Source organism: Capricornis sumatraensis, chromosome 13 (assembly GCF_032405125.1).
Source record: "Capricornis sumatraensis isolate serow.1 chromosome 13, serow.2, whole genome shotgun sequence".
In the NCBI taxonomy this organism is placed as follows: Eukaryota; Metazoa; Chordata; class Mammalia; order Artiodactyla; family Bovidae; genus Capricornis; species Capricornis sumatraensis.
In genome coordinates this window covers 61658888-61674634 of record NC_091081.1, presented here as the reverse complement: position 1 = coordinate 61674634, position 15747 = coordinate 61658888, and the positions used below count along the sequence as shown (strand labels likewise).

Sequence of the window (15747 nt, the reverse complement as noted above, 5' to 3'; positions counted from 1 at the left end):
AGCAGCTACCAAACAAGGAAAAATGAGATATTATCAACCTACTGACATGAAACCCAGATTTTTTCTTACTTAAAAATTTCATGTGTCTCAAGGTTTTTAATAAACTAGGTCACTGCTCTAACTTATACCATGGGGGATTCTCCTTCTCAGATGTGCTAAAATGATTGATTGTATCCTTAGTGTTTTATAGCAAGGATAATGATGTCTTATTGTTGTTGTTGTGGTTTACCTGAAGCATAAAGTGCCTGTCGTGTACATCCTCCAGTCTTAGGTCTTTATTGTGGAGGTGAGCTTTCAATCTGGTCAAAAATTCATTCTGTCTGTTGATGTCTGTTGCCAAGATCAAGGAGCCCAGCTGCTGTTCAATATCCTGTCTGCATCCACAAGAATGAAAGAGAAAACACACACACAAAGCAAATCCCTTTGAGCAGAGTGGTTGATTCTTTCATCATCAGGTGGCCTGTTTTCTTATTTCTGCCTCTGATACTGTTTATTACACAGAGTCCTGGTCCCTTGCAGCCTAAGTGTGATTCTCTCACCCACCATCAATCTGTCCTTGGATGGGAGGTATGCCAAGGACTGAACAGAGTGATTGAAACCTTGGGTGAACAAAGTTGTGGCAGTTTATACATTCCCACAGCTCTTATGGGTGGCAAGATCGGAAGCCAACTAGAAATGTATGCTTGAAGGAGGTCACAAAGACTCACAGAATCACTGGCATTTGGATTGTGCTTTTGAATAGCGCTCACACCAACTCAAACCTTAAGACTTGCATGGGGAGAGAAAGGGTATAATAATAGTCATGAAGCCAATAATAGTGACCGATTCTTATGGAGTGGAAAGATCCCTCAAGGGAGCAAAACGGATAGGCTGGAAAGAGATACTGGAACTTACAAAAGAGTCACAGTAGATTAAGGTACCATTAAAAAGCAGTGTTCAAGCAATATATTGGTCAACGAATGGTATACAGACAATGGGATGTTTTGGAAAAGTAAACCAAATTAGGGCTTTCCTCATATATGGAAAGTAACCAATGGGAGGAAAATCCGTATCTATTTTTAAAATTCACCTTTAAAAGTGAAGTATGTTTAGATAGAGTGCACAGAACATACACAAACAGTTTAAGGGATAAATTACAAAATAAACATCTTACAATCAATGCCTAGGTCAAGATCTGCCAGGTCAAGATCGTTGCCTGCCAGTCCTCCAGAAAGTCCTCACTGTGTCTCTCATCCAAACCCACTTCCCCTCAACCCCTGAAGCAACTACTATCTTGACTTTTGTTTTAATAATTTCCTTGCTATTGATAACTTTACTACCTATGCATGCATGCCTAAATATTATGGTTTAACTTTAACTGCTTGTTCACTTTAAGTTATGTGGTAAGTATCAGTTTGTGACTTGCTTTTTTTTAGCTTAATATATTTTGAAGGTCAGTTAGTTGATGTGTGAGCTGTTGTTCATCCATTTTCATGATTAGATTATATGCCAATGTAGGACTGTACTTCAATGTATTTATCTGTTCTGCTTTTGATGATCACTTGAGTCGTTTCTAGTTTTTGACTACTATGAAGAAAATGACACAATAAATACCATTACATACCTCCAATTATACATCTGTAAAGTTTCTCTAGGGACTATGTCCAGGAATAAAATTACTGGATCACAGAGTATGTTCATCTTCAATTTCTTAGATATTGCTGATTATTTTCAAAACAGTTGTATAAATTTACATTCCAAGCAGTAATAGATGAGCTTCTCATTGCTTTACAGTCTTACCCTTTACACTTCTTTTTTTCTTTGCCAATTTGCCAATATCATGCAACTCGTCATTTTAATATGAATTGCCTTGATTACTAATGAGGTTGGACATATATTCATATGTTTATTGGTCATTTCTATTTCTTTTTTTGTGAAATTTGTTTTAGTCTTTACCTACTAGGGCATTACTGGGACAAATCTGGTTTGACAAAAGAACAAATCATTTTGTTCTTTCCTGTCTCTTTCTCTTTCCTTCCCTTCTCCTTTTCTCTTTCGTTGGCTTCCTTGTCCTTCACTTCCTCATTTCTCCTCCAAACTTGATTTGTTACTCTAGACTTTAGTTCTTTTTGTACTCAACTCTTTCGATCTTTGTTTTCATAAAAGGCATGAATTTTTATTCCCTGTATGAGGATTGATTTTATTTGGTTCCAGTGGGTAAAGTGTTATCAGAATTGAAGTTCTTTCCATGAATTTCACATTCCTCTGGGTGCTAGGAAACAGCATAAATAGGAGCAGAGGGCCAGGGGTAAACCAGTGTGCCCAGAGCATCCTGCTGCTCGACCAGGAGACACCACGGGGCCCTTGACCTTGGTGCCCCTCTGGAAGATGGTACAGGAATCTATTTACTTGTTCCCACCTAGCTACTTTGGGTTCTGTGCATTAATGAAACAGATAGGAATTGGTGGTGGCCTTGGAAGACAGTGCAGAGGCTAAATTAAGGCCAATATGGTGCAGCTGCAGTCTATGGGGTCGCGAAGAGTCAGACACGACTGAGCGACTTCACTTTGACTTTTCACTTTCATGCATTGGAGAAGGAAATGGCAACCCACTCCAGTATTCTTGCCTAGAGAATCCCAGGGATGGGGGAGCCTGGTGGGCTGCCATCTATGGGGTCGCACAGAGTTGGACATGACTGAAGCGACTTAGCAGCAGCAGCAGCATGGTGCAGCAGCTAAACTGAAGCCAGATGGAAATGAGGCCATGGTCTTGGATTTAGTAGACCTCGGCCTAAACATCCAGCCTAACAAATAGTGGACCAGGAAACTAGTATTTCCACTTCTGTTTTAAATGCAAGAAACATAGGTAAATTCCTGGTGGAAAAGAAATGGCTGGGGCCCATTCAGTCACTTAACAAAAGATGTTTTAGAACAGAATTTCTGACTTCTCCTTTTACTAAGATTGGCAATGACAAAACACCCTTTATTGAACGAGGCTTCAGTCTCGCTTGGGAACTCCTGTGTTCCTTCTTGATAAATATTTATTATTTGGATCTACACTGGAGGACAATTTTGCTAACATAAAAGACAGGAGTTTGGCAAAGCACAGCACTGAGGCCAAAGAGTGTGAAAGCTGAGAACTGTTTATTATCTCTTTTCCTGACATCAGGTCCTACACTCTCCAGGCCCTTTCAGAGCTCACAGAGGGACTCTGGTTTCTGGGTTGCTGTAACTGATACCACATCTCCTCCGAGAGGCGACTAAGGGAGTGTGGGCCGGAAGCACTGCTGGCTGGCTCCCTGCCATTCACCCCGGGGGTCTCAAGCCCGAGAGCACACGGCTTATCTCTAATGTGTGGACATCGGTATGTTTCATCTCTAGGTCACTTACGTCATTTCCTTTGGCAAGTGAGCCAGAAGCCTTGATTCTCGAAGCATGCCGATTGTAGATCGCCAGTGGTGATTCTCCAGCACAGACATATTCTATAAAGAAAGAAAATTAAAACTATAAACGGGGGAGAAGCCAGATACTGATCTCTCTTGCTGAACACAGCTTTGCGGAGGCCAATATTTTCCCTCCGGCCAGTTCATACCTGAGGACACAGAGGCAGAGCAGAAATGAAACACAAAACAACTGCAGGTCTATTCTCAAGGCTATAATAATCATGGGGGAGTGGCAAGACCCTGCTGCCCCTCCAGTGGAGGGCTGAATGAGGGTCAATTTCTAGCAGCCGCAGTCCTGCCTCTGCCCCTACTTTTGAAAACTCCTTCAGGTAATACTCATTGTAGAAGAAAGAAAGAGAGGCAGTAAAAATAGGTAGTAATGGCTATCCTAGGGCTATGTGCATAATATAATCCAAAATCATACTACTCAACCAAACAGAGGCTGGCCTCACAGCCGCTGCTGTGATCTGTGCCCTGCCCATTATCAAAACTGGGAAGAACCCATTGAGCAGCTGGTGACATATGCAAACTCCTGAATCCCAGTCAATAGATTTGTGGTGATTGATTATTGTGGATACTAAAGTCTAAGAACCACTGTCAATAATCTTTGTGACCAGTATAATGGCACTTAGCCCATTAAGTCTGGGTTTGAATCTACAGATTGTTTTCTTCTTCAACTATCTTGATATTTCTTTCTTTGTGAGAACCTCTATTATGTTCAGTCTCTCTGTTGACCTTAAATATGCTGCTTGTCTGAACATTTGCTAACCATTTAAATAATGACTATTTATAACAACCTATTGTGTTCTATTCTAAATTAGCAAACAGTATGGCCTTACCACTGATTTCATTCACAGAGAATAAAACTCTTTTAGTCTCCAGAAAATCTTTTTCCTTTATTTTCTTATTTGTTTATTTATTCATCACTTCTTGGCCTTTTGACTAAGATTAAGAGTCTATTCATTCTTCACTTTCTTCCAAGTTTACATTTTTAAACATAAAAATATATAGGAAGATAACATTTATTAAAAGTGAAGTTAAGTTGCCAACATACAGAAAGAAACAACCTAAATGTTCATCAACAGATAAATGGATTAAGAAGACATGGTACAATGGAATATTACTCAGCCATAAAAAAGAATGATGTTGTACCATTTGCAAGAAGATGGGTGGATTTGGAAGGCATTAAATGGCAACCCACTCCAGTACTCTTGCCTAGAGAATCCTATGGACATAGGAGCCTGGCAGGCTACAGTCCAGGGTGTCACTAAAGTTGGACACGAATTAGTGACTAAACTATCCTAAGTGAAGGACTTCTGTGGTGGCTCAGAGGTAAAAAATCTGCCCGCAATGCAGGAGACTTGGGGTTTGATCCCTGGGTTTGGAAGAGCCCCTGGAAAAGGAAATGGTAACCCACTCCAATATTCTTGCCTGGACAGAGAAGTCTGATGGACTATAGTCCATGGGGTCACAAGAGTTGGTCATGTTTCAGCAACAAAACCACCACCATCACCACCACCATCCTAAGTCAAATGAGACAAAGACAGATACTGTAAAATATCACTTATATGTGAAATCTAAAAAACCCCAACAAACTAATGAATAAAAAAATAAACAGACTCATAGGGAATAACCTAATGGTTACCATCAACAGATGGTCAACGCCAAAATCAGATTGATGATATTCTTTGCAGCCAAAAATGGAGAAGCTCTATACAGTCAGCAAAAACAAGACCAGGAGCTGACTGTGGCTCAGATCACGAATTCCTTATTGCCAAATTCAGACTTAAATTGAAGAAAGTAGGGAAAACCACTAGACCATTCAGGTATGACCTAAATCAAATCCCTTATGATTATACAGTGGAAGTGAGAAATAGATTTAAGGGACTAGATCTGATAGATAGAGTGCCTGATGAACTACAGACAGAGGTTCGTGACGTTGTACAGGAGGCAGGGATCAAGATCATCCCCAAGGAAAAGAAATGCAAAAAAGCAAAATGGCTGTCTGAGGAGGCCTTACAAATAGCTGTGAAAAGAAGAGAAGTGAAAAGCAAAGGAGAAAAGGAAAGATATACCCATTTGAATGCAGAATTCCAAAGAATAGCAAGGAGAGATAAAAAAAGCCTTCCTCAGTGATCAGTGCTAAGAAATTGAGGAAAACAATAGAATGGGAAAGACTAGAGATCTCTTCAAGAAAATGAGAGATACCAAGGGAACATTTCATGCAAAGATGGGCTCAATAAATGACAGAAATGGTAGGGACTTAACAGAAGCAGAAGATATTAAGAAGAGGTGGCAAGAATACACAGAAGAACTGTACAAAAAAGATCTTCACAACCCAGATAATCACAATGGTGTGATCACTCATGTTCACCTAGAGCCAGACATCCTGGAATGTGAAGTCAAATGGGCCTTGGGAAGCATCACTATGAACAAAGCTAGTGGAAGTGATGGAATTCCAGTTGAGCTATTTCAAATCCTAAAAGATGATGCTGTGGAAGTGCTGCACTCAATATGCCAGCAAATTTGGAAAACTCAGCAGTGGCCACAAGACTGGAAAAGGTCAGTTTTCATTCCAATCCCAAAGAAAGGCAATGCCAAAGAATGTTCAAACTACCACACAATTGCACTCATCTCACATGCTAGTAAAGTAATGCTCAAAATTCTTCAAGCCAGGTTTCAGCAATATGTGAACCGAGAACTTCCAGATGTTCAAGCTGGTTTTAGAAAATGCAGAGGAACCAGAGATGAAATCACCAACATCTGCTGGAAAAAACATCAAAACATGATGCCAACATCATCGAAAAAGCAAGAGAGTTCCAGAAAAACATCTATTTCTGCTTTATTGACTGTACCAAAGCCTTTGACTGGGTTCAGTTCAGTTCAGTCGCTCAGTTGTGTCCGACTCTTTGCGACCCCATGAATTGCAGCACGCCAGGCCTCCCTGTCCATCACCATCTCCCGGAGTTCACTCAGACTCATGTCCATCAAGTCCGTGATGCCATCCAGCCATCTCATCCTCGGCCGTCCCCTTCTCCTCCTGCCCCCAATCCCTCACAACATTAAAGTCTTTTCTAATGAGTCAACTCTTTGCATGAGGTGGCCAAAGTACTGGAGTTTCAGCTTTAGCATCATTCCCTCCAAAGAAATCCCAGGGTTGATCTCCTTCAGAATGGACTGGTTGGATCTCCTTGCAGTCCAAGGGGCTCTCAAGAGTCTTCTCCAACACCACAGTTCAAAAGCATCAATTCTTTGGCGCTCAGTAGATAACAATAAATGGTGGCACCTTCTGAAAGAGATGGGAATACCAGACCACCTGACCTGCCTCTTGAGAAATGTGTATGCAGGTCAGGAAGCAACAGTTAGAACTGGACATGGAACAACAGACTGGTTCCAAATAGGAAAAGGAGTCCGTCAAGGCTGTATATTGTCACCCTGCTTATTTAACTTATATGCAGAGTACATCATGAGAAACGCTGGGCTGGAGGAAGCACAAGCTGGAATCAAGATTGCCAGGAGAAATATCAATCACCTCAGATATGCAGATGACACCACCCTTATGGCAGAAAGTGAAGAACTAAAAAGCCTCTTGATGAAAGTGAAAGAGGAGAGTGAAAAAGTTGGCTTAAAAGTTAACATTCAGAAAACATAACATTCAGAAAACTAAGATCATGGCATCTGGTCCCATCACTTCACGGCAAAAAGATGAGGAAACAGTGTCAGACTTTATTTTTTGGGGCTGCAAAATCACTGCAGCTGGTGACTGCAGCCATGAAATTAAAAGACACTTGTTCCTTGGAAAGAAAGTTATGACCAACCCAGACAGCATATTAGAAAGCAGAGACATTACTTTGCCAACAAAGGTCCATCTCGTCAAAGTTATGGTTTTTCCAGTGGTCATGTATGGATGTGAGAGTTGGATGATAAAGCTGAGCACCAAAGAATTGATGCTTTTGAACTGTGGTGTTGGAGAAGACTTGAGAGTCCCTTGGACTACAAAGAGATCCAACCAATCCGTCCTAAGGAAAATCAGTCCTGAATATTCATTGGAAGGACTGATGTTGAAGCTGAAACTCCAGTACTTTTGGGCACCTGATGCGAAGAGCTGACTCACTGGAAAAGACCCTGATGCTGGGAAAGATTGAAGGTGCGAGGAGAAGGGGCTGACAGAGGATGAGACATTTGGATAGCATCACTGACTCAATGGACATGAGTTTGAGTAAACTCCAGGAGTTGGTGATGGACAGGGAGGCCTGGCCTGCTGCAGTCCATGGGGTTGCAAAAAGTCGGACACGACTGAGTGTCTGAACTGAACTGAACTACCAGTGAGAAGAGGAAAGGGGAGGGGGCAACATAGGGGAAAGGGATTAAGAGGTAAAAACTATTATGTATAAAGTGAAAGTGAAAGTGAAGTCGCCCAGTCGTGTCCGACTCTTTGCGACCCCATGGACTGCAGCCCACCAGGCTCCTCCCTCCATGGGATTCTCCAGGCAAGAGTACTGGAATGGGTTGCCATTTCCCTCTCCAGGGGATCTTCCCAATTCAGGGACTGCACCCAGGTCTCCCGCATTCCAGGCAGAAGCTTTAACCTCTGAGCCACCAGGGAAGCCCTAAGCTACAAAGATAGCTTGTACAACACAGGGAATAAGGCCAATATTTTATAATAACTATAGATGAAATATAACCTTAAATTATGAATCAGTATGTTATATACCTGTGATATACAATATTGCTCATCAATTATACTTCATTTAAAAAAAGTGGGGGGGAGTAAAGGGACTTCTGTGTTGGTCCAGTGGTTAACACTTTGCCTTCCAAAGTGGGGGGGTGGAGATTCCATCTCTGGTTGGGGAGCTAAGGCCCCACGTGCCTTGAGACTAAAAAACCAAAACATAAAGCAGAAGCATAATTGGAACACATTCAATAAAGACTTTAAAAATGAACCACATCAAAAAAAAATCTTAAAAAGTAGGGGGCAATTGTGTGACTCTGCTTACATGAGATACGAGTCATCAAATGCATGGGGACAGAAAGAATGGCAGTTCCAGGGGCCTGAGGGACTAGGGAATTATTATTTAGTGGGAGCAGAGTTTCAGTTTTGCAACATGAAAAGAATTCTAGAGAGTGATAGTGGTGATGACTGCACAATGCAAATGTCCTCGTACTACTGAAGTTAATACTGAAAGTGACAGTGAGGTCACTCAGTGGTGTCCGACCCTGCAATCTCATGGACTATAGCCTGCAAGGCTCCTCTGTCCATGGGATTTCTTGGGCAAGAACACTGGAGTGGGTTGCCATTTCCTTCTCCAGGGGATCTTCCTGACCCAGGGATCAAACCCAGGTCTCCCGCACTGCAGGCGAAGTCTTTACCCTCTGAGCCTCAGGGAAGCCCTGAACTTAATACTGCTGTACACTAAAAAATGGTCAAGAGGGTAAACTTTATATTGTGTGTATTTTGCCACAATTAAAAAAAAATGAGGGAAAAGGAGCAAGGAAAATAGTAGTGGAGAGTAAAGGAGGCTGGTCAGAGACTGAAAAGCATTTCATCATTTCATACCCCCACCCTTCTTGCCACTATATCTGTATTATCCATGCAATGCTCAACTTTTTCAGTAAATGAGAAGAAAGAATCTCCCATGTGTGACACAATCCAGGGTCCATTAGGCAAAAACAAGTTCAAGAAAACTGCAACCATTCTTTGTTCTAAATCCAGACCGTGATTTCTCTCCAGGACTTTGTAGACTGAATTGATGAGGTGAAGTCTTATTCTGACCCTTTGTATAGGTGGCTCTGTTGCTATTCATTTCTCTCCTTGCCAAGGAGTCATTATTCCTTACTCACCACTTGACCAGCTCCAAACCTGTGACAAGATTTTGTTACTTTTATCAACTGGTCTATTATCCCGTTTTGGGCATGAGCCAGACACAACAAAAGCCAATGTTTATGAGAAATATCATGCTAGACTAATTTGTTTTGATTGTAAAGATTTATGAGAGCAGAGAGTGATAGGTTAGTGTGATGTAACAGATGTCCTATCCCTGACTTGACATTTAATTCATCACTTGTGAGCGCTCCCTTCAAGACTAATTCAAGAAGATGTAACATGAGTGCCCTCACGTGAGTTTTTCAAGAGGCCCGGAAAGCTGTAATAAGACTTAATGAAAAATGACGCCATATCCTTGTTGAGTGGAACAAAAGCATCTGGGGAATTGCCTCAGGCATTGTTATTTATGCCATCCTGACTTAACATTTTCATTAATAATCTTCCTGAAGACAGAATAAAAAGATGCTTGGGAGTTCTACTGGTGAAACCATATTTGGAGATGAGCACCAGGAAAATGGCAGGAAATGCAAGGGGCTTGGAAGCTGGCTCAGAATAAAAGAAAACAGTGCACGCGTTACAAACACAATCTTTCAGGGAGCTGTCATTATAAATAAAAGTACGTTCTGGCCAGAACTGTGTTGGAGGTAAGGGTACTCTAGTGGATTCCAGAGAAGAAGACAAGAAGGGCTGTATAGGGAGGGGGATTAACATTTCTGAACTACACCTACTGTGTGCCTGGCATTTTACATGATCTCACTGAATTCTCACATAACTGTCTACCATTGTAATCATTAACCCACAGATAATAAAACCCAGTCTAGACAGCATATTAAAAAGCAGAGACATTACTTTGTCAACAAAGGTCCGTCTAGTTAAGGCTATGGTTTTTCCTGTGGTCATGTATGGATGTGAGAGCTGGATTATAAAGAAAGCTGAGTGCTGAAGAATTGATGCTTTTGAACTGTGGTGTTGGCGAAGACTCTTGAGAGTCCCTTAGACTGCAAGGAGATCCAACCAGTTCATCCTAAAGGAGATCAGTCCTGAGTGTTCATTGGAAGGACTGATGTTGAAGCTGAAACTCCAATACTTTGGCCACCTGATGCGAAGAGCTGACTCATTTGAAAAGACCCTGATGCTGGGAAAGATTGAGGGCAGGAGGAGAAGGGGATGATGGAGGATGAGACGGTTGGATGGCATCACCGACTCAATGGACATGGGTTTGGATGGACTCCGGGAGTTGGTGATGGACAGGGAGGACTGGCGTCCTACAGTTCATGGGGTCACAAAGAGTCAGACACGACTGAGCGACTGAAATGAACTGAACTGAACTGAATAAAGGTTTCTCTGAGAGCTTACACAATTAGTCAGCAGCTGAGAAAGACCTTAAACCCAGGTGTGCCAGGCATCAAGACCTAAACTGCATACCCCCACTTGCTGCCTTGCCAGAGCTACCTCTGCTTGGCTACATCCAAGTATTCAGAGGCTTGACATTTATAAACTGAGGAGTGCCTGTTGTTATACTTAATTTTCCCCCCAATCGTCTACAGTAGCTGTTTTCAAAGAGTATGGTTGGGGACTTCCCTGGCAGTCCAGGGGCTGAGACTCTGTGCTTCCAATGGTTAGGGAATTAAGATCTCACATGCCATGTGGCATGGTCCTCTCCTGAAAAATGATCTTTTTGATCTATGAGTGATTGTTTTACTTAGATGTTAGTTTGTAAATCCACACTAGAATTCTTGCAACATACCCCCAAATTGGTGTCATTTCAGAAAATCGTACAGTTTGAATATGTTATAAGTTGAGTAGATTTAGATAGTCTTGGGGGAGAGTTAATCATTCAGCCACTCTCAGCCCTCACATCTGAACAGTCTCTGAGTCCTGTTGATTCTTCCATCATGGTGTCACTTATACCCATCCGTTGCTTTTACCAAAGTGACCCTATTTTAGTACTTTATTTTCCTTAATTCTCCTTTCTTCTATCCACCCTCCCCACAACTTCCACAATGTGAGTTATTTGACAAAAGTTTCTACCATCTCCCTAATCATTGGTTGAAATATAGACTAATGTTTTTTGAGCAGCTACTCATATGCCAGGTGCTATGGTGGGCACTGGGGGTCTAAGAATGAATAAGACAATACTGCTGCTTTCAAAGAGCTCACCTAACTTCTCTCCGGCTCGCTCTAGCAGGAGAGAGCTGGCACAGTGCGACTGTGCCTTCTCCCATGCCCTGCTCCAAACCCTACAATGGTTGCCTATTGGATAAGTTAGGCTTAACTCCTTAGTTCGGCATTCAATGCTTTCTAAAAATTGTCCCAACTATCATTTTGTTTCTATATGTTTGAGATAATTGAATACCATTACCTCTTCTTTCCTACAGAGGTCTTATCGTTCAAATAAATTATACCATAGTAATAAAATGATAACTTATTATTGACAAAATTATTAAATTATTAATATATGAAAATGTCCTTTCCTTTTGCCACTTTCATGCCTTTGAAGGTGGTTTGTTTCCCTCAAACTCCTTTTCCTCTGTGTTTCCTGATCAAACTAAAACCTGTCTTCCAAAGTTCAACTCAAATACTCGATCCACAAAGCCACCTGGAATCATCCAGCTAGAGAAGAACTTGGCTCTCTTCTGAGTCTATAGCTCTCTCTCAGCGTTCCTCAAGTCCAGAGGCCAGCTAGACTAAGTCCCACTGATGTGTGTGACAGCTGTGTGTGTACTTCTTGTTCTTACTAGATTACAAACTACATGTCAGCAGGAAGCTTGTCTCATTCTTGCCATATCCACTCAACTCTATGCCTTGCACCAAGAAAGTACTTTCTATTAATTTGCTAAATAAATAGCTGAACAAATGACTTGATTTCATTGCACAAGTTTACTGAAAACTCATTATGTTCCTAGCACTGTAACATGTGCTTAGAATATACCAGTGAAGAGACGAGACAAAGAACTAGAGGTAGCAGGGCTGGGGAGAGATAGAAAATAAACAATAAACATAAGAAATGCTTGGGAAAAAGCATAGCATCCAGAAGACAGCAGATGTATGGAAAGAGGGAAAAGTAGAGCAGAATAGTGGGAATTTGAGTCTTGGGGGTGGGGTAGGGAAGGGAAAGTGGTGAGAGATGAGATTAGAGCAAAGACTTGAAGGCAGGAGAGAGCTAGCCATGCTGAAGAAGAAACTGTTCTGGAGAAAACAATTAAAGGAAAGGCCCCAAAGAGGGAGCACACAGCCGCGAGGGCCATGTGCCGTGAGGAAGGGGACATGTCAGGCCTAGGAGTTAGAGAGGTAATGAGAGACCAGATCACATGCGGCCTTGTGGCCATTATAACGATTCTGATTTTCACTCTGGGAGAAACATGGATCCAGTGCAGCAGTTTGGGAGGAATGAAATTATATGACTTTAAATAAGATCACTTTGGTTGCTATGTTGAGAATAGAGTCTGGGAGGGGATAAGAATAGAAAGAGGTGTGTGTGGGAGGGAGAGAGCAGTTATCCAGGCAAAAGTTGATAGAGGCTTGAACAAGGAAGGTGGACGTGGGGAGAGTGGTTGATTTCTGTACCTGCTAGGAGGACTCAGTGTTTCTGGCCTGAACAACTGGAAGGATGGTGCTGCCGTTATCTGAGATGGGAAAGCTGCAAGTGGAGAAGGTTAAGAGGAGTCTCATGGCTGTCTAGAACAAAGACAACATTTTCCAACTTCCTTACAATTAGGTGGGATCATTTGGCTAAATTCTGACCCATTAAGTGTAAACAGAAATACTGTGTGGAATATTCAAGTAAGTTGTTTTATAGGGAACAGTTTCAACTGGGAAAGGCTTCTTTTGCTTTATCCCTTTCTTTTTTCTCACTGTTTGGAATGTGGCAAGAATGGCTAGCGCTCCAGCAGCTATCTTGGGCAATGAGGACAAATGTCACACCCTAGTGATAAAAGACTAAAGACTAAAAGGATGTTGGGTCCCTCATTCTTAACTTTGTGATGCCACCATGACTGCCCTGGACTGTCAACCTCCAAACCTCTTTTATGAAGGATAGAAATAAACATCTACCCTTGTTCAATAAGTCACTAACATACCTCATTATTTAAAATTACTTTATTATCACCCACATCATCCCCAAAGAGTTGAGAGGATAATGCTGGGTATTTGCATAAGAATTTTAATAAAGGACTTTATAATTCTAAAAAGGAGTGAGCAAAATGACCTTAGTAAAGTCAGAAATGCCTGTGTGTATGCACATGTCCACACACACAGACACACACCCAAACACACACACACAGACTTCTTATTTCTGAGATCAATTGTTGCCATCTATGAGGAAAGACTTCCCTGGTTCTCCAAACAGAACTGACAGGTCCCTCTTCTAGCTCCTCATTCCCAACCCAAGCTTCTATTGGAATATCCAAAACACCTTATAACAACTTTGCTCATGGGCCTTGCTCCTGTGTGTCTATGTGCTAAGTTGCTTTATCATATCCGAGTCTTTGCAACTCTATGGACTGTAGCCCGCCAGGCTACTCTGTCCATGGGATTCTCCAGGCAAGAATACTGGACTGGGTTGCTGTGCCCTCCTCCAGGGGATGTTCCCCACCCAGGGATTGAATCTGCTGCTCCTGTGGCTCCTGTATTGTAGGCAGATCCCTTACCCCTGAACCACTGGGGAAGCCCAGTCTTGCATCTACATGAGTAATTTTCACATGTTCTTGTTCGTTTACACTTAAAATTTGAGTTTTGAAAAATATACTCTCCCTATATTTTTTAAAATTGATATTTAAAATCGCAAATTTGTATGGTGACAAAATATGTAATGTCCTGCCTATTTGTGGATATTGATATTTTAATATGAAACCATTATATCATTCTTTTATGTATTAAATATATCAGTCAGTTATGTCCAATTCTTTGCAACCTCATGGGCTATAGCTTGCCAGATTCCTCTGTCCATGGGATTTCCCAGGCAACAATACTGGAGTGGGTTGCCATTTCCTTCTCTAGGGGATCTTCTTGACCCAGGGATCAAACCACGGTCTCCTGCATTGCAGGCAGATTCTTTATCATCTGAGCCACCAGGGAAGTCCCAAATGTATGCAAGGGAATCTAAATACCAATGGCATTTAGTGCCCATTTATCACCTATTTAAGAAAACACATGAATAATTTATTATTTAAGTAAAAAATAAGAAATTAATTCTTTTCCCTCTAGAACTTAATTATTATACTATTTCCCCATAAAATTTTATTTTAATGTAATATATTTTCACATGTGATATTCTTCAATCATCACCCTATCATATATCTCTGCAACAAAAATAAGTTTATAAACTGAAGTTTTAATTTAACAAATTTTCTAAGTAGTAAATGTTTTTCCAGCTGGAGTTTACAATGCAATTATTATAGTAACTAACTGATCAAAATACATATATTTCAAATGTGGAAAAATTATGCTTGAGAATAAAAAATTTTGACAATGCCTCTATTCATGAGATAGCTGGGAACATTATAGTCCCTCAGTTATGGGAGATTTCCTTTAATATTTTTGGTTGTTTCTTTGGTATTTTTTCAAATGAGGGCAATATACTAATCAGCACAACTGGAGCAAGATGCAATATGCAGAATGGATAAGAGAAATGTCTTTGTTTTGAACAGTGGAAACAGGGTTAATTATGAAAGAGGAGTGGAAAGCAGAGCTGGCTGGACTGTCCTGTGACCATATTGCAGGCAGGCCAGTTTAAGGAGCTGAAAATGAGTTCTGTGAGCACTATTCATGCCTGTGCACCGTTTGGAAAGTCTTCGTGTGTCCCCAGGGGCACACAAGCCTGGTTTGAAGCTGCTGCCATACATGATTGCCATTGAGAATGAGGAGCGTATCTTATTCATCTTTGTGCCCCAGTATGTGGCACAGTGCCATTTAAATAAGTAAATATTTGTTGAACGGATACGGAGTAATTAACTTCCAAAACCCCAAAGTTCCCTAGCTGCAAAAGTTTAAGTAACTGTAAAAGTGACAGAGTCCTGTTAATTTTTTGGTCTGATAAAAGCCAGACTTGGAATTTTCTGTTGTGAAATCCTTAGACTTTGGTAAAAGCCAAAGAGATTTAAAAGTTACTATAGCAATGGCTCTCCCACTGTTTACTCACAGATGACCAGGATCGGGTAAGTGACTCCAGGAAGAACATAGAGTGGGTGAGTGCGTGCTCAGTTGCTTTAGTTGTGTCTGACTCTGTGTGACCCTATGGATTGCAGCCTGCCAGTTTCCTCTGTCCATGGGATCCTCCAGGCAAGGATGCTGGAGTGGGTTGCCATGCCCTCCTCCAGGAGATCGTCCCAACCAGGGGATCAATCCCGCTTCTATCTGCACTGGCAGGCAGATTCTTTACCACTAGCACCACCTAGGAAGCATCTATAAGAGGGAGCATTTGTCAATTGCAAGATAAACAAATATGAATGTATCATCATAAAGAATTTTTCATAATGCTTCTCAGTCTTCATAGTACACTTGA

General features: G+C 41.4%; 1 protein-coding gene across 3 annotated transcripts in view; it reads right to left on the bottom strand.

Annotated features, from left to right (window-relative positions):
* The window catches only part of PDE7B (phosphodiesterase 7B), a 247656-nt gene that overhangs the window by 12636 nt on the left and 219273 nt on the right, over nucleotides 1-15747 (bottom strand). For all 3 annotated transcript variants that reach the window (XM_068985151.1, XM_068985149.1, XM_068985152.1), the window contains 2 exons: nucleotides 3369-3460; nucleotides 230-374 (listed from right to left, as the gene is read on the bottom strand). In XM_068985151.1, the coding sequence (XP_068841252.1) occupies nucleotides 230-374; nucleotides 3369-3460 (237 nt within the window). The remainder of the gene's footprint in view (nucleotides 1-229; nucleotides 375-3368; nucleotides 3461-15747) is intronic.